Source organism: Strongylocentrotus purpuratus, unplaced genomic scaffold (genome assembly GCF_000002235.5).
Source record: "Strongylocentrotus purpuratus isolate Spur 01 unplaced genomic scaffold, Spur_5.0 spur5_scaffold_3, whole genome shotgun sequence".
Taxonomy (NCBI): Eukaryota; Metazoa; Echinodermata; class Echinoidea; order Camarodonta; family Strongylocentrotidae; genus Strongylocentrotus; species Strongylocentrotus purpuratus.
The window spans coordinates 39,100,463-39,119,779 of record NW_022145609.1 but is presented as its reverse complement, the minus strand read 5'-3'; the positions used below and the strand labels follow the sequence as shown (position 1 = coordinate 39,119,779).

The window sequence follows — 19,317 nt, the reverse complement described above, 5'->3', positions numbered from 1 at the left end:
CTTAGCTTTATCAAGGATTTTATTTCAGAATCTGAGACAAAGATACCCAATAATCCCTCTAAGGTACAGAATTAAGGCTTTAAAAAGGTGCAAAGGTGGTTGTGTCCTCTAAATCCTCAAACAATTAGTACCCATAAACTTTGCGAGGAACTATACTGTTTAACCTTTTTCTTTTTTTCAATTTGACCTAGTTTATTTTGAATGACCCTGTAGGAAATATCAGTGCGTGGGGCAGACAGCTTTAGAATACAAAAGCTTTTTATTCCTCGAAATATTATATCGCGAAGGTGAAAGTGAAAGAAGACCTTCCCCTCTGATCATTTCGAGAAAAAAATAGCGGGGATTTTTGCAAATTGTCAAACCTCTTCACATTATACTCTTTGTTATTCGGCTCCAGTCACTTCCTCCTTACGTGTTCGTTGATTCTTCTCTTTTTCGAATATTTCGATGTTTTCGTCTGATTACGATTCCTTATAAAATAGACCCAAGAAACTTTAACTGACACTATTGACAAGTTATCCGCGGGATTCACTTGTCGCATGGGTTTCAAGAGATGTTTGCTTCCACTTTATTGCAAGACCGATGTTTTCTCGATTTCGAATTAACTTCTGAATTAACTAAAGATTTTCCTGCAGTGGATATCTCTCTTCACAGTAAAGTTGTTTTAAATTCTGAGCACGGACCAACCACTACGGATTAACTTTTTGCTTCCTTTTATCATTTTCAATATCCCAGACTTTTAAAATAAGAAAGTTCTTCAAAAAGTCCAAGCGATTTATGTCAGACGGACCAACCTCTTGAGCACAAAGGCCTACTTTTGAACGTTTCAGAGGAAGCACATTTTCATATAGGAGGAACGTCATGGCGGCCGTCACGCAAATGTTGTCTGGTTGTTTCTTCATCTTCTGTCTCCATTCCGTCTTTGCCAGCGATAATGGTCAACTTCATGAAACCATATTACGAAATCGACGGACGACTCAGGGAGCAAGTATGTACACATTTATTTATCTAGAGGCGCCCATTTAACGAATATGTGAGAGGGAAAAGGGTAGAGAGAGAGAGAGAGAAGAAACTCAATTCAATTCAATATTTATTTTATTGTCCAATTATTGGAAATTCGTTTCGTTTGCATTTCAATACAAGATTACAGATTATAAACATCAAAAACATACAAATGGATACAAAATAGTACAATTGACTTAAACACAGATAACACGAAGTACGATAGTTCAAAATGCATACTTAAATTCAATTCATAATTCAGACTAAGTAATTAAATTAAATTCATTATTCGAATTAAATTGAATTCACAATTCAGACCAAATTCAATTCATAATTCAGATCTAATCCAATTCAAATCCAGATTAAATTAAATTCATAATTCATATTGAATTCAATTCACAATTAAGATCAAATAGCAAATGGCATATACCCAGTGGCGGATCCAGGGGGGGGGGGGGGGGCGGGGGGGCCCGCCCCCCCCCCCCCCCCCTTGAGAAAAAAAATCATGTAAAAACACGTGATTTTTTACCTTTTTGGGGGGTGCAAATTTTTTAAATTTTCGACGACCAAAAAATAAATAGTGCCCCCCCCCCCCCCCCCCCCCCCCCCCCCCCCCCCCCCCCCCCCCCCCCCCCCCCCACTGAGCGACTTTTCGGCCGGCACGATTTTCAAATTTTCGGGAGCAAAAAAACAAAAAAAAGTTGGGCCCCCTCCCTAAGAAATCCTGGACCGCGCCTGCATGTACCATACGATATTAGTAATACTTGGAACAAGAGGGTATCCTATTTTTCAATGTAGAAAAATCAAAAAGCTATTTTGGCTGTGCCTGTGGGGTGTGGCATATATTTTTATTTGCTGGTAAAAGGCGCGCGTTGATTTGTAAATTTTGTAGTGTAGATTGGCCCGCACTGGGGCGGTGCACGACTTTCTTTGACCTATAGCCCAGCCAGTCTATAGCTGCAATTGATTGACTCAAAATATACCTACACGTCATGCGCTAGTCATAAATATCCATAATACGCACGCACAGAATACGATTCGATAAGGTATCATAATTATGATAAGATTTCATACAAAAATTAAGAGTGCAAATCTATGATTACTTAAGATAAATGACATCGCGAAAAAATCATGAGGCCTGCCTTACCGTAAATGAATGACTAACCAGGTCGAAACTTGTCAAACATCATTTCGACATAATTATGACCAGTTAGCTAGTCCAGAATCTGTCCGATTTATTTTTGATCTCCACAACACCGTACCAACGTACGTTCCTTTCTGTTACTTGAATAGACATTTAAATACATTTTCCAACAATGCAAACAAAGCAAGTTTAATTACATTTGGTTCTAGCTGTACCTTTGAGAGGCGTATACGGGTGTTACCCCTTTTTGCAGAAGGGTGTACGTGGACTTGTTCAGGGTTAAAGCCCTTAAAGCTCCGAATGCACGATATGCTCCACTGCTTGAAAAGAAAACCTAATTTGGCAGTTTAGTTGCAACACGTACAAATGGTGATCCCTTTCAAGATTTTAGCATTTATTCTATTCTAAAATCAGTACTTAGTCCATCAATACACCTACGTTTCTTTCTTATTATGAATAGCCATACGTGTGGTTGGTGGCAGTAGCCCTACAGAGGGAAGGGTCGAGGTCTTTGTCAATGGCGCTTGGGGAACTGTCTGTGATGATCTTTGGGATATCAACGATGCCAACGTAGCATGTAGACAACTTGGGTTCGGTCGTGCCATCTCTGCTCCTGGTAGTGCCAGCTACGGCTCAGGAAGTGGCAGTATTCTACTCGACAATCTTGCATGCACTGGTGCGGAGAGCAATCTCCTGCATTGTCCTCACAGCGGAGTTGGAAGCCATAACTGTGGTCATAGCGAAGATGCGGGAGTCGTCTGTAGTAGCGATCTGTCATCAGGTAAGAGTGTCTTGATGTTCGACTCTATTATATTGAAAAGCTGCAAACGCTGACTATATTGCCAGTCTGTTATTTGGTGATTACATGATACAATTCTTTAGTGGAAGCGACGTCGTTTAGTGGAGAAATCTGTGCACTATGAAACACAAGGTACGTACGGCAGGGGCGTACGCAGGATTTTTTCAAGGGGGGGGGGGGGGGGGGTTTTAAAATATTTTGCTCCCGAAAATTTGAAAATCGCGCCGGCCGAAAAGTCGCTCAGTGGGGGGGGGGGGGGGAGGGGGGGGGGGGGGGGGGGGGGGGGGGGGGGGTAAGCGGACACTTTTTTTTTTTTTTTTTTTTTGGAGGTAAAAAAAAATCGCAACGACTCAGCCGGCAGAAAAGTCGCTCAGTGGGGGGGGGGGGGGGGGGGGGGGGGGGGGGGGGGGGGGGGGGTAAGCGGGTAAGCGGACACTTTTTTTTTTTTTTTTGGTCTCAAAATTTGACATTTTTTTACGTATGGGGGGGGGGGGGGTAAGGTTAGCCGGTGGTATAATTTTTTTTTTTTTTTTTTTTTTTTTTTTAAATAAAAAAAAAAAAAAAAAAAAAAGCCAAAGGGGGGGGGTTTTAGGTTTTTTTTAGGGGGGGTTTACATACATTAAAATACCAAAAGGGGGGGGGGGTTTGAACCCCAAAACACCCCCCCTGCGTACGCCCCTGACGTACGGGTTCTTAATCCCTGTTGTAGGACTCATGTCTTTCAATAAGACATTAATCAACATTTGCCACTCTCCTTGACTTGTCATTGGTAAACATGAAAAGCCTGTTTATTCCCCATTTCAATGATGCCTCATTTTTAATGACCATGCTATCATGAAATGTGCATTTCACATTATTATGGGGCCAGGTCAAAGGTTTGCAAAATGCATTGTTAGTGTCATTGAGCACAATTAATCCTTCAATCAAATGAAGAATTCACTGATGACAATAGCAATGCATTTTGCAAACTTTTGACTTATCAGGCCAACCAAATATATAATATACACAGGATTATCAATACTCATTTTGTGACCGTGTTGTGATGAAATGTGCATTTCACATTATTATGGGGCCAAGTCAAAAGTTTGCAAAATGCATTGTTAGTGTCATTGAACACAATTCATCCTTCAATCAACTGAAGAATTCACTGATGACAATAACAATACATTTTGCAACATTGCATACAAAGCAAGTATAATCACATTGGTTCTGTACCTTAAATTGGGAGAGGCGTTTACTCCTTTTTGCCCATGGGGAGGCAGAAGGGTGTACGTGGACTTGTTCAGAGTTAATGCATGCCCTTATGGCTCTGAACAGACGATGTGCACGATGCTCCACTGCTTGAAAAGAGAACATAATTTGGCAGTTTAGTTGCAACCTGTGCAAATGATCATCCCTTACAAGATTTTAGAATTTATTCTATTCTAAAATCAATACTTAGTCCATCAATACACCTACGTTTCTTTCTGTTATATGAATAGCCATACGTGTGGTTGGTGGTAGTAGACTACAGAGGGACGGGTCGAGGTCTTTGTCAATGGCGCTTGGGGAACAGTCTGCGATGATCTTTGGGATATCAACGATGCCAACGTAGCCTGTAGACAACTTGGGTTCGGTCGTGCCATCTCTGCTCCTGGTAGTGCCCGCTACGGCTCAGGAAGTGGCAGTATTCTACTTGACAATCTTGCATGCACTGGTGCGGAGAGCAATCTCCTGCATTGTCCTCACAGCGGAATTGGAAGCCATAACTGTGGTCATAGCGAAGATGCGGGAGTCGTCTGTAGGCATAGTAGCGATCTGTCATCAGGTAAGAGTGTCTTGATCATGTTCGACTCTATTATATTGAGTAATAATCATATTGCTCCGATTGTCTCATTTTCGCTCGCAGTGAACATTGCCAGCACAAACCACTGACCTCTACCTCCTGAACGGATCATCGCACATTCCCATTCACTATACGTTACGTACTAAAAGGCCGTATTGTCTGACCGTTCATGAATATTCATGTTTTTGCTAAACTCGGCAAAATGTTTGCTTTTACTAAATGGAAAAATTACGGTGGGGGGTTGGATGAAATGGACAGACTGAAATAGGCAGAAGTGATCTATGATAATTCATGCTTTTTACGTTTCGTGTGCTCGACCTATAATCTTCAACTCGCTTGGTATAAACTGAGTCGATCCAAAGTTGACTTGTTTCACATGTGTATTATAGGCAATGACGAGCTTGCAACCTATTTTGAAAAATTACGGTGGGTGAACTTTCAACAGTCAATGAGACATGAGGGCTCCAATGAAAGAGCTAGTGATAACGTACGTCGGGGTGGATGTGCTTTTCGTTTAAACAAAAAATCAATTTTTAACAATTTAATAAAAAAAACGTCCTTAGGCTAACATGTTAGGCTGCTGACTCTGATCATGCTCTGACGATAGGGGGCGTTGTGAAATGAGACTAAACGGAGCCATATGAATCCTATGTGCAGTATATGTTTGGTTGGCCTGATCAAAGCTGCAAACGCTGACTATATTGCCAGTCTGTTATTTGGTGATTACATGATACAATTCTTTAGTGGAAGCGACGTCGTTTAGTGGAGAAATCTGTGCACTATGAAACACAAGGTACGGGTTCTTAATCCCTGTTGTGGGACTCATGTCTTTCAATAAGACATTAATCAACATTTGCCACTCTCCTTGACTGTCATTGGTAAACATGAAAAGCCTGTTTATTCCCCATTTCAATGATGCCTCATTTTTAATGACCATGTTATCATGAAATGTGCATTTCACATTATTATGGGGCCAGGTCAAAGGTTTGCAAAATGCATTGTTAGTGTCATTGAGCACAATTAATCCTTCAATCAAATGAAGAATTCACTGATGACAATAGCAATGCATTTTGCAAACTTTTGAGTTATCAGGCCAACCAAATATATAATATACACAGGATTATCAATACTCATTTTGAATGATTATGTTATCATGAAATGTGCATTTCACATCATTATGGGGCCAAGTCAAAAGTTTGCAAAATGCATTGTTAGTGTCATTGAACACAATTCATCCTTCAATCAAATGAAGAATTCACTGATGACAATAGCAATGCATTTTGCAAACTTTTGAGTTATCAGGCCAACCAAATATATAATATACACAGGATTATCAATACTCATTTTGAATGACCGTGTTGTGATGAAATGTGCATTTCACATTATTATGGGGCCAAGTCAAAAGTTTGCAAAATGCATTGTTAGTGTCATTGAACACAATTCATCCTTCAATCAAATGAAGAATTCACTGATGACAATAGCAATGCATTTTGCAAACTTTTGAGTTATCAGGCCAACCAAATATATAATATACACAGGATTATCAATACTCATTTTGAATGACCGTGTTGTGATGAAATGTGCATTTCACATTATTATGGGGCCAAGTCAAAAGTTTGCAAAATGCATTGTTAGTGTCATTGAACATAATTCATCCTTCAATCAAATGAAGAATTCACTGATGACAATAGCAATGCATTTTGCAAACTTTTGAGTTATCAGGCCAACCAAATATATAATATACACAGGATTATCAATACTCATTTTGAATGACCGTGTTGTGATGAAATGTGCATTTCACATTATTATGGGGCCAAGTCAAAAGTTTGCAAAATGCATTGTTAGTGTCATTGAACATAATTCATCCTTCAATCAAATGAAGAATTCACTGATGACAATAACAATACATTTTGCAACATTGCATACAAAGCAAGTATAATCACATTTGGTTCTGTACCTTTGAATGGGAGAAGGGTTACTCATTTTTGCATGTGGAAAGACAGAAGGGTGTGCATGGACTTGTACAGGGTTAAAGCCCTTAAAGCTCTGAACAGACGATATGAACAATGCTCCACTGCTTGAAAAGAAAACTTAATTTGTCAGTTTAGTTGCAACACGTACAAATGGTGATCCCTTTCAAGATTTTAGCATTTAGTCCATTTTAAAATCAGTACTTAATCCATTAATTCACTACGTTTCTTTCTTTTATATGAATAGCCATACGTGTGGTTGGTGGTAGTAGCTCTACAGAGGGAAGGGTCGAGGTCTTTGTCAATGGCGCTTGGGGAACTGTCTGCGATGATCTTTGGGATATCAACGATGCCAACGTAGCATGTAGACAACTTGGGTTCGGTCGTGCCATCTCTGCTCCTGGTAGTGCCCGCTACGGCTCAGGAAGTGGCAGTATTCTACTTGACAATCTTGCATGCACTGGTGCGGAGAGCAATCTCCTGTCTTGTCCTCACAGCGGAGTTGGAAGCCATAACTGTGGTCATAGCGAAGATGCGGGAGTCGTCTGTAGTAGCAGTCTGTCATCAGGTAAGAGTGTCTTGATGTGTTCAACCCTATTATATTGAGTATTGATAATCCTGTGTATATTATATGTTTGCCTGGCCTGATGAATGCTGCAAACGCTAACCATTGATATTCTTGTCACATATTAAGTGCAAACAAACTAACAAAGTAGTTGAATTCCATAAACCATAGTCTGGTGTTTATTCCCCGCACTGGGTATCAAGTCACGCGTATCGCATATCCATCGCGCACATGCGATCTGACCTCCTGAGGTCACAGGTGTCACATTTGCATAATCTGATACATATTCATTATCATGACATCCCTCCTTTGCCAGAATGAAACTTTATCCTGGTCTATTTTTATACTATAGTTTCACTGAAAATTCTTGTAATATTTCTTTTGTTCTTGTGTTTCAGCCATATGTGAATTACTGAAATAAACATGCTTTGGTGCATTTGCTTTTGTTTCTTCCTTTTTTTTTTTCTTTTTTTTTTTTTTTTAAGAACAACTTCTAACAACCAACAAATTTATCTGGTCGATAAACTTTTCCCAAATGTTTTATCTTCCAAACAACTTTGTTGAACAACATAAAACATAACATGCAATATAATATCTTTCATGCAATATCTTTCATGCATCTAGTCTGTGGTCCAAATAAAAGTTCAACTGTTCACTGGATACTATTTGAGTTCTAGTTTTGAGTTTGTGTAAATCATCTGTTATCTCCAAGCGTTCATACGACTAGCTGAAACTGAAGTTTCTGGAAATACTCTCTTCGATGATTGAATCCATTTTTGAAAACTGATCGATGCTCCAACTCAAACTTGTGTTTTCGCAACACCTATCACATACAATAAGGGCAGCGTTCGGCGTACACCCTTTTACATTGATTAATGTATGTGTAATATTGAAACATATATATCAGAACTTATTATTTTAGCACATAACACAACTTCCTCGTACGCTTGGTTTCCATGGTGATTTCTCCAACATGTCGATTTCACAAATATGGGCAGCGCAAGGCGTACACCCTTTAAATCATAACTTGGCTTCAACCAATGATTTCCAAACATTTCTCCTTGGCACATGTAGTTTCATATATCACTGTCGCTATTTTACAAAGAGCTCCTCCCCACCATATTGATCTGGAATCACACAAAATCATCATATCGCTTAGGGAATCTTCTCTGGCGTTGTGGTCTACTAGCTGCCATAGGAACGTTGGTGTTTGTTGTCTCTGCTTGGGTATCACCATCTTGATGTCTCTGGTCACCGCCTGATGTGTTGCTCGCTGCCTCTGAGTCTGGATCTCTGGTCACCGCCTCAGGAGTACTGGTCTCCGCCTCAGGATTACCGTCCGACCCTTCAGGAATACCGGTCACCGCCTCAGGATTGCCGTCTGTCCTCTCTGGATTGGCAGCTTCGTTATGAGTGTCTCGGGACATGTATCTTTTTACACTTGATACATTCCTATTATACAGGACTCCGTCAGGAGATTTCACAGTTACCATACTTCCTGTTCTTGCTGTCACTGTGTACGGCTGGCTAAAGTATGGCGTGTCTAGTTTCCTCCTTTCATCACGTCTTACTATCACCTTATCTCCTGGCACTATGTCAGAATGTACGGCTCCCCTCTTCAGATCTGCATAGTGTTTTGCACCACTTTTCATTTGGAGGTCCCTGTCTCTGAGTTCCTGATCCTCACTAATGTCCTGGATTTGTGGTAGTTTAGTTCGGATCTTTCTCCCGAACAACACTTCTGCCGGGCTTTTTCCCGTTGTCGAATGACTACTAGCCCGGTAGACTGCGACGTAAGTCAGCAAGGCCTCTTTCCAATCCTTGCCTTCTGCCTGTGCAATTCTAAGCCTTTTCACTATACTCTGGTTCTGTCTTTCGACCTCGCCGTTGGCTTGGGGCCATTTAGGAGTCACCCGATGGTGGTGAATTCCTGTAATGTTCATGTACTCTGCGAAAACTTCTGAGATGAACTGGGGTCCATTGTCTGAGTATAACGTCACAGGTAACCCATGTCTGCCAAAGATTTCAGCCAGGGCTTTGACTGTCTTCTCTGCAGTGGTTGATTTCATGATTGCATACTCGTAGTATCTGCTATAATAATCAACTACCACAAGTATAGATTCTCCTGTCGGAAGTGGTCCTAGGAAATCAACAGCTACATCCACCCAAGGTCCTGTTGGCAACATAGTACTTCGAATTGGTTCTGGTGGATTACCCCTGCTTGTGATTTGGCAACCATGACAAGTCTTGACGAATTTCTCTGCATCTTTCTCACATCCTGGCCACCATACCTTGGTTCTCAAATTCTGTTTGGTGCCAACAATGCCCAGGTGTCCTTCGTGAGCTAATGACACCATCTTTGGCCTCTGTGCCTGTGGAATCACCAATCTGCTACCTCTCAGCACACACTGACCAATTATACAGAGTTCATCCTTGATGGGAATGTATGCTTTATATGGACAATCATCCCATTGTCCACTGTGAATACACTCTCTGATAACTTCGAGTTCAGGATCATGTTCAGATTCTCTTTCGACTTCCTTCGTTGTCACCGCACCTGGCGTTGACTGGACTGCCACAAAACGCACAAAGCTCTCTGCTTCTGTTTCCAACACAGAAGTTTCTCTCGGTTGATCATCCTTCAGCAATCTTGACAATGGATCTGCTATGTTGGACTTTCCTGCGATGTGGACTACCCTGTACTTGTACTGTTGAAGCCTCAGAACCCACCGCTCTATTCTCGCACATGGCTTAGATCTCGGTGAATAAATGACTTCAAGCGGTTTGTGATCAGTCACTAGATCAAACTCTATTCCATACAGGTACGCATGGAATCTTTCACAAGCCCACACAAGTCCAAGGGCTTCTTTCTCCGTCTGAGAGTATCTCCTTTCAACATTACTTAACGAGCGGCTGGCATATGCTACTATCCTCGGGCCATCAGCATGCACCTGCACCAGCACTGCTCCTAAGCCAACTGGACTGGCATCCGCTATGACCTTTGTCGGTGCATTTAGATCGTAGTAGCCCAGGGTCTCTGCACTCATTAAGCTTTCCTTCAGCGCCTTAAACGCTTGTTGTTGTTCATGACCAAATTGAAATGGCGTGTCCTTTCTGGTCAGCTTTCTCAGTGGATCTGCCAATGTAGCAAAGTTCGGAATGAACTTTGCGCAGTAGTTGACTAGCCCCAAGAAACTTCTCATCTCAGTTGCAGTCTGGGGTTCACGGGCCTCTGCAATTGCTTTCACCTTGGCCAATCCTGGGTTGAGTCCCTCGCTAGTCAGTCTGTGCCCCATGAAGTCCAACTCAGAGACACCAAACTTACACTTTTCTGCATTTGCAGTAAGTCCTGCGTCCCGCAGTCTGCTAAGCACCTGCTTCAACCTCTTGTCATGCTCTTTCTGGGTCGATGCATGCACAATGATGTCATCTGATATGTTCGCAGCTCCTTCTATCCCAGCTATCACTCTGTGTATCTCATATTGATAAATCTCTGGAGCAGCATTGATTCCGAACAACAGTCTCTTATAGCGGAACAACCCACAATGAGTGACAAAGGTTGTCACCTCTCTAGACTCCGGATGTAACTCCAGTTGGTGGTACCCCCACTTCAGGTCTATTTTCGAAAAGACCTTGCTAATCGACAGCTCCTGTAGGACTTCCTCAATAGTGGGAATGGGGTGACGTTCTCTTATGATTGCTTCGTTCACTCTACGCATATCGATACACAGTCTGATTTCATCATTTCTCTTTGGAACTATGACAACTGGGCTTACCCATGGCGTGGAGCGTTCAACTGGCTCAATGATGTCGAGATCGATCAATTCCGCAATCTTCATCTCGACCTTTTTTCTCAGTCCAAATGGAGTCCTTCGCACAGGCTGGGCCACTGGCTTCACCGTTTCATCCACTGCTAACCGCACCTGTCGGCCCTTCAACTTCCCAACTCCTTTGAAGACTGCTTCAAACTCCTGCTTTAAACCTGCATAACTCTGTACCGCATTTACATGTACAATTCCCACCTGGAGCACTCCCAGCTCTCTAGACGTATGTTTGCTCAGTAAAGGTTCTCCCTTTTCTTTAATGACAACAAACTCTGCAGTCGACTTCATCTTGCCAACTTCTACGGTGGCTGTGAAACATCCAACAGTTGTTAATGGTGATGTGTACGGATAAAGCCTCTTGGTACTCTTAGTAGATTTGCAGATGATTTTGTTCTTCTTCAGTTTCTCCCACAATATCTGATCTATTACATTGCAATCACTTCCCGAATCTACTATCACTGGGACTGTGACACCTCCAATGATTATTGGGACTTTCTCATGATCACCATTCACAGCAAATTGATAGTACCTCTGATCACGGCCACGGCTGTTGTCATCATCACTATCATTTCCGGGTTCACCTTCCACTTGGCGAACTCTATTCTTATACTTCTTTCCATCTCTGGATTTCCCATCTCTGAATTTTCCTCTCGCCTCACTTGTGCTCTTGGCCTTACTTTTGCACATCGTCGCAAAGTGGTTTTGGCCTCCACATTTCCGACAGATCTTTCCTTTGGCTGGACATGATGCATCCTTCCCAAAATGTCCTTTGTTCCCACATCGGTAGCATTCCAAATTCTTTTTTCTGTCATTCTCGTATGATACTTGATTCACTTGACCAGCTCTAGGCCTTTCTCTCTCTCTCAATGACATGGAGTTAAATTGACCTTCAACAGCTTCTAGAGCAGCAGCCATGGACAATGCATCATTTAACTTGAGCTCACCTCCTTTCTCCAGCATTCTCCTGCGAAGTTTATCAGCTCTGCAGTACTGAACTACTTGGTCAAGAATTTGGTTTTCTACATCCCCAGCTACGAAATTGCATCCAATAGCAACCTGTCGTAATTTGGTAACAAATTGGGCAACCGTTTCACCATCTTCCTGCTTTGTTTTCCTGAACAAATGTCTTTGAAACGTAGCATTAGGTTTGACAACATAATGAGCATTTAGGGCATCTGTGGCTTTTTGATACTCATTCCTCTCCCCTTTATTTGGAAGTGTTTTGAAAGTCTCCCTTACCACAGGCCCCGCAGTGTACAGCAACAGTGCTCTCCGTTGCGCCTCCTGGGCCGGCGTACATCCGTCCAGAAACAGGCCGCGACTATCGGCGTAGGCTTCGAACTCTTCAAGCCAAGCTTTCCACTTGCCGCTGACAATACTTGCACCACCCGTCGGATCGAAGTGTGGAACTCCTCGAAGCGCTAACAATTCCGCTCCAGCGAATGCCATGTTGAAACTTTTCCAGCTCGTAGCCACAGATTCAACATCCAAGAAACATTAATCCTCGTCGCCAATGTCACATATTAAGTGCAAACAAACTAACAAAGTAGTTGAATTCCATAAACCATAGTCTGGTGTTTATTCCCCGCACTGGGTATCAAGTCACGCGTATCGCATATCCATCGCGCACATGCGATCTGACCTCCTGAGGTCACAGGTGTCACATTTGCATAATCTGATACATATTCATTATCATGACAATTCTATCATTTGGTGATGACATTATACAACATTTTACTCTTCAGTGGAGGCGTCGTCGTTTAGTGCTGAAGTGTGTGGACTAAGAAACACAAGGTACGGGTTCTTAATCCCTGTTGTGGCACTCATGTCCTTTAACGAGACACTAATCTACATTTGCCACTCTCTTTGACTTATTATTGGTATAAATGAAAGGTCTGTTATTCCCCATTTCATGCCTCCTTTTTAATGAACATGTTATCATGAAATGTGCATTTCCTTCCTTCCCCTTGTTGAAGCATATTAAAAGAATTATTGGCTTGGCAAAAAAAAACCCGTTATGATAATAGCTATGAGATAAACCATTTATTTCCTTGAAAAGAAAAAGATCTGTGTGTGAGTTACATCATGGACCTATGGTTCGGTCAAGACAAGCGACTGAACAGCCAAAGTGCAGAATCCTGCATGGGCCTGGATTGCGGCTGTGCCTGTGGGGTATATTTATATGGCTTTTTTTTTTTTTGCTGGTAAAAGGCGCGCGCTGATTTGTCACTGGGGCGGTGTACGACTTTCTTTGACCTAGTCTAGTCAGTCTAGAGCTGCAATTGATTGGCTCGAAAGATTAATGTCTTTTAACAAGACATTAATCTACATTTGCCACTCTCCTTGACTCGTCATTGGTAAAAAATAAAAAGCCGGCCGGTTTATTCCCCATTTCAATGATGCCTCATTTTAAATGACCATGTTATCATGAAATGTGCATTTCACGTGAATATGGGGCCAAGTCAAAGGTTTGCAAAATGCATTGTTAGTGTCATTAAACACAATTCATCTTCAAATCAAATGAAGAATTCACCGATGACAATAACAATACATTTTGCAATATCGCAAACAAAGCAGGCTAATTACATTTGGTTCTGTACCTTAAATTGGGAGAGGCGCGCGTTTACTCCTTTTTGCCCATGGGGAGGCAGAAGGGTGTATGTGGACTTGTTCAGAGTTAATGCATGCCCTTATGGCTCTGAACAGACGATATGAACAATGCTCCACTGCTTGAAAAGAAAACATAATTTGGCAGTTTAGTTGCAACACGTACAAATGGTGATCCCTTTCAAGATTCTAGCATTTAGTCCATTTTAAAATCAGTACTTAATCCATTAATTCACCTACGTTTCTTTCTTTTATATGAATAGCCATACGTGTGGTTGGTGGTAGTAGACCTACAGAGGGAAGGGTCGAGGTCTTTGTCAATGGCGCTTGGGGAACTGTCTGCGATGATCTTTGGGATGTCAACGATGCCAACGTAGCCTGTAGACAACTTGGGTTCGGTCGTGCCATCTCTGCTCCTGTTGGTGCCCGCTACGGCTCAGGAAGTGGCAGTATTCTTCTTGACAATCTTGCATGCACTGGTGCAGAGAGCAATCTCCTGTCTTGTCCTCACAGCGGAATTGGAAGCCACAACTGTGGTCATGAGGAAGATGCGGGAGTCGTCTGTATGCATAGTAGCGATCTGTCATCAGGTAAGAGTGTCTTGATATGTTCGACTATATTATATTGAGTGTTGATAATCCTGTGTATATTATATGTTTGTTTGGCCTGATCAAAGCTGCAAACGCTGACTATATTGCCAGTCTGTTATTTGGTGATTACATGATACAATTCTTTAGTGGAAGCGACGTCGTTTAGTGGAAAAATCTGTGCACTATGAAACACAAGGTACGGGTTCTTAATCCCTGTTGTGGGACTCATGTCTTTCAATAAGACATTAATCAACATTTGCCACTCTCCTTGACTTGTCATTGGTAAACATGAAAAGCCTGTTTATTCCCCATTTCAATGATGCCTCATTTTTAATGACCTTGTTATCATGAAACGGCATTTCACATTATTATGGGGCCAAGTCAAAGGTTTGCAAAATGCATTGTTCGTGTCATGGGTGTCGATCCTTACGTAATACCTATTCATCAGGGGGGGATGAATGAATAGATCATCCCCCCCCCCTGATGAATAGGTATCAGTTACGGATCGACACCCATGGTTAGTGTCATTGAACACAATTTATCCTTCAATCAACTGAATAATTCACTGATGACAATAGCAATGCATTTTGCAAACTTTTGACTTATCAGGCCAACCAAATATATAATATACACAGGATTATCAATACTCATTTTGAATGACAGTGTTGTGATGAAATGTGCATTTCACATTATTATGGGGCCAAGTCAAAAGTTTGCAAAATGCATTGTAAGTGTCATTGAACACAAATATCCTTCAATCAAATGAAGAATTCACTGATGACAATAACAATACATTTTGCAACATTGCATACAAAGCAAGTATAATCACATTTGGTTCTGTACCTTTGAATGGGAGAAGGGTTACTCCTTTTTGCATGTGGAAAGACAGAAGGGTGTACGTGTACTTGTTCAGGGTTAAAGCCTTTAAAGCTCCAAACAGACAATAAGAACAATGCTCCACTGCTTAAAAAGAAAACCTAATTTGTCAGTTTAGTTGCAACACGTACAAATGGTGATGATCCCTTTCAAGATTCTAGCATTTAGTCCATTTTAAAATCAGTACTTAATCCATTAATTCACCTACGTTTCTTTCTGTTATATGAATAGCCATACGTGTGGTTGGTGGTAGTAGCTCTACAGAGGGAAGGGTCGAGGTCTTTGTCAATGGCGCTTGGGGAACTGTCTGTGATGATCTTTGGGATATCAACGATGCCAATGTAGTATGTAGACAACTTGGGTTCGGTCGTGCCATCTCTGCTCCTGGTAGTGCCAGCTACGGCCAAGGAAGTGGCAGTATTCTACTTGACAATCTTGCATGCACTGGTGCGGAGAGCAATCTCCTGTATTGTCCTCACAGCGGAGTTGGAAGCCATAACTGTGGTCATAGCGAAGATGCGGGAGTCGTCTGTAGTAGCAGTCTGTCATCAGGTAAGAGTGTCTTGATGTTCGACTCTATTTTATTGAATATTTATAATCGTATGTGCAGTATATGTTTGGTTGGCGTGATAAAAGCTGCAACCGCTTACCATTTGCCGGTTGTCATTCGGTGATCACATTATACAACTCTTCAGTGGAGGCGTCGTCGTTTAGTGCTGAAGTGTGTGGACTATGAAACACAAGGTACGGGTTCTTAATCCCTGTCGTGGCACTCATGTCCTTTAACGAGACACTAATCTACACTTGCCACTCTCTTTGACTTATTATTGGTATAAATGAAAGGCCTGTTATTCCCCATTTCAATGATGCCTCCTTTTTAATGAACATGTTATCATGAAATGTGCATTTCCTTCCTTCCCCTTGTTGAAGCATATTAAAGGAATAATTGGCTTGGCAAAAAAAAACGTTATGATAATAGCTAGGAGATAAACCATTCATTTCCTTGAAAAGAAAAAAGATCTGTGTCTGAGTTACATCATGGACCTATGGTTCGGTCAAGACAGGCGACTGAACAGCCAAAGTGCAGAATCCTGCATGGGCCTGGATTGTGGCTGTGCCTGTGGGGCATATTTATATGGCTTTTTTTTTTGCTGGTAAAAGGCGCGCGCTGATTTGTCACTGGGGCGGTGTACAACTTTTTTGACCTAGCCTAGTCATCTAGAGCTGCAATTGATTGGCTCGAAAGATTTATGTCTTTTAACAAGACATTAATCTACATTTGCCACTCTCCTTGACTCGTCATTGGTAAAAAATAAAAAGCCGGCCGGTTTATTCCCCATTTCAATGATGCCTCATTTTAAATGACCATGTTATCATGAAATGTGCATTTCACGTGAATATGGGGCCAAGTCAGAGGTTTGCAAAATGCATTGTTAGTGTCATTAAACACAATTCATCTTCAAATCAAATGAAGAATTCACTGATGACAATAACAATACATTTTGCAATATTGCAAACAAAGCAGGCTAATTACATTTGGTTCTGTACCTTAAAATGGGAGAGGTGTTTACTCCTTTTTGCCCATGGGGAGGCAGAAGGGTGTACGTGGACTTGTTCAGAGTTAATGCCCTTATGGCTCTGAACAGACGATATGAACAATGCTCCACTGCTTGAAAAGAAAACCAAATATGGCAGTTTAGTTGCAACCTGTGCAAATGATCATCCTTTACACGATTTTAGCATTTATTCTATTCTAAAATCATACTTAGTCCATCAATACACCTACGTTTCTTTCTGTTATATGAATAGCCATACGTGTGGTTGGTGGCAGTAGCCCTACAGAGGGAAGGGTCGAGGTCTTTATCAATGGCGCTTGGGGAACTGTCTGCGATGATCTTTGGGATATCAACGATGCCAACGTAGCATGTAGACAACTTGGGTTCGGTCGTGCCATCTCTGCTCCTGGTTTTGCCCGCTACGGCTCAGGAAGTGGCAGTTTTCTTCTTGACAATCTTGCATGCACTGGTGCGGAGAGCAATCTCCTGTCTTGTCCTCACAATGGAGTTGGAAACCATAACTGTGGTTATGGCGAAGATGCGGGAGTGAGCTGTGCGCCATCATAAGGTGGAGTAATAACACAGTTATTTAGCATGAAGTAATACAGTGTAACACCCGTCATGAGAGACTAATGAGTGATCTTTTCAGGCAGGTGGTCTTTATGTACATGTTCCGATTTTAGCAGGGTCAAATGAGAAATGTGGTCCTTTTATACAGATGCTCGCTAAAGCATATTTGATTGTATAACTTCTTACAGCAGATGACTGGGTCTGAATCTGAGATTCATTCAATAATAATAATGTTACCTTCCATATTTGATAATATGTTCAAAATAACAAAGGATGTTCATTCACATAACATAAGACATTTTAATGATTTATATATTCCATTGTTAAAATACAATACTTGGAATGCATACCCATCAATATAAAAATGTGCCCATCTCTTGCCTCATTTAAACGAAATATAAACGTCATCTAGAGAAGGAATTTCTATCTTAATTATGTTTTATTAGCCTGTACACATTTGTTTATGTACTACCCACTCTTTCTTTTCTCTTTACTTTGTATACGTATCTGCGGCCATTGGAGCCCAGCCTTTGAAAGGCCAATGGCCTCTGCTGGCTCCTCCATATTCTTTGTATGGTTTATATTTGTTTCCTATATGTACAATATATTGTTGATTGTATTTTTTACGAGAATTGGCAATAAAATGAATGTATGAATGAATGAAAGTATCATCCCTTATTAGGTGAATTCTGGAAAAGATTGACATTTGTATTTTTTAAGATGAAAATTATTTCTGAGCTTTTTTGCAAAATCTTGTCACTATATTTTTGCTTTTTAGAAATAGGTTCTATTGTAAGTCCAAATGATTTACTATGTTATTGATCTTAAAGGAAGAGTGTGGATATTGGCTAATCAATCAACTCATCTGAGAAGCAAGTTAATCACATCGTTATGTAAAAAAGGAATAAATGTAAAGCTTTGATCTGTGGAGATAAGTTTCTATCTTTGTGAATAAAAATAAAGCTATTTTCCCACAGATAAAGACAGTCTTGATTTTGAATGTATTACATTATTCAATGTAATTTTGTATCTTTTTTAAATTACTTAAAAAGTCATTAAATCTATATATGTGTGATGACGCACATAAAATCATATCTCAAGATTGTTTGATTTTAAATTCAGTTATAAGTTGATGTCCATAACTGGAAATGTAATGTGATCTATTATTGTGAGAGGGGAAGATCTAAATGAAAGGAAGAAGTGTGGCATTTTAAATTGAGAGAGAGAGAGAGAGAGAGAGGAGATAATAAGAGATAGAGCGAGAGAGATAAAGAGAGGAGGGCATTAGACATTTCTGAAAGGAATGAAGCAGAAACGGAAACAGAAAGTGAATAAAGAGATTAAACAAGAAGAAGAAGCACGGAGAGAGGGGGCATTGGATATTTCAGAAATCGAAATACGTGAGAAATGAAAAAACAGTTGAAAGAAAAACTAAATCAAGAGGTTACACATGATAAGAGAAGAAGCACAAAAAGAGCAGAGCACAATTTTTCCCAAAAATGTGGAGACTGGTGTTTAAAAAAAAAATTTAAACAAAATGTTCCAAATGCTCTTTGTAATTCCCTATTTCCGAAAAAATTATTTCCTTATCTTCGAGATTTCATTTTTTTTCTTCTGTAAATCATACCCGCCCCATAATAAGTAGTTTTGTATATTCGCGTAACATTTTTCTAGTAAGTCGACCCCCTCCCCCCACCCCCTTCCGTCGACCCCCTGCATCGTTCTACCGCCCCTCATTGGGTGGAGTCGCGCTACGCAACTGAGCGTTGTTTAGATTACAAGAAACATAAGTGTGGGACCCTTCTTCATCCTTCCCTTTTACACCATTTCATTTCCTATAAACTAGAATTCAAACTCGACCACTTTCCTTTTTCACATCCTGTTTATAGTCTCTGTGCGTTGTTGGGAAGAGAGGCTTCGTATTTCATTTGTGTGTTCTATAATTTCGCCCACCCTTAAAAAAAAAGGTTTTGAGGGGCACACTTTGGT

The 19,317-nt window shown here is 41.0% G+C and overlaps 1 protein-coding gene across 3 annotated transcripts; it reads left to right on the top strand.

Annotated features, from left to right (window-relative positions):
* Nucleotides 1–207: 207 nt before the first annotated feature.
* Nucleotides 208–18,422, top strand: LOC586948 (deleted in malignant brain tumors 1 protein). Of its 3 annotated transcripts, XM_030996146.1 has the most exons (6): nucleotides 212–988; nucleotides 2,607–2,927; nucleotides 6,988–7,308; nucleotides 14,000–14,326; nucleotides 15,434–15,754; nucleotides 17,012–18,422. In XM_030996146.1, the coding sequence occupies exons 1-6, from the start codon at nucleotides 862–864 to the stop codon at nucleotides 17,323–17,325; spliced, it is 1,731 nt and encodes a 576-aa protein (XP_030852006.1). In that variant the 5' UTR covers nucleotides 212–861; the 3' UTR covers nucleotides 17,326–18,422. The 3 variants fall into 3 exon arrangements, with proteins under 3 accessions (XP_030852007.1, XP_030852008.1, XP_030852006.1); XM_030996147.1 differs by lacking the exon at nucleotides 15,434–15,754 and having other exon boundaries at nucleotides 208–988; XM_030996148.1 differs by lacking the exon at nucleotides 14,000–14,326 and having other exon boundaries at nucleotides 211–988.
* The last annotated feature ends 895 nt before the right edge of the window (nucleotides 18,423–19,317 follow it).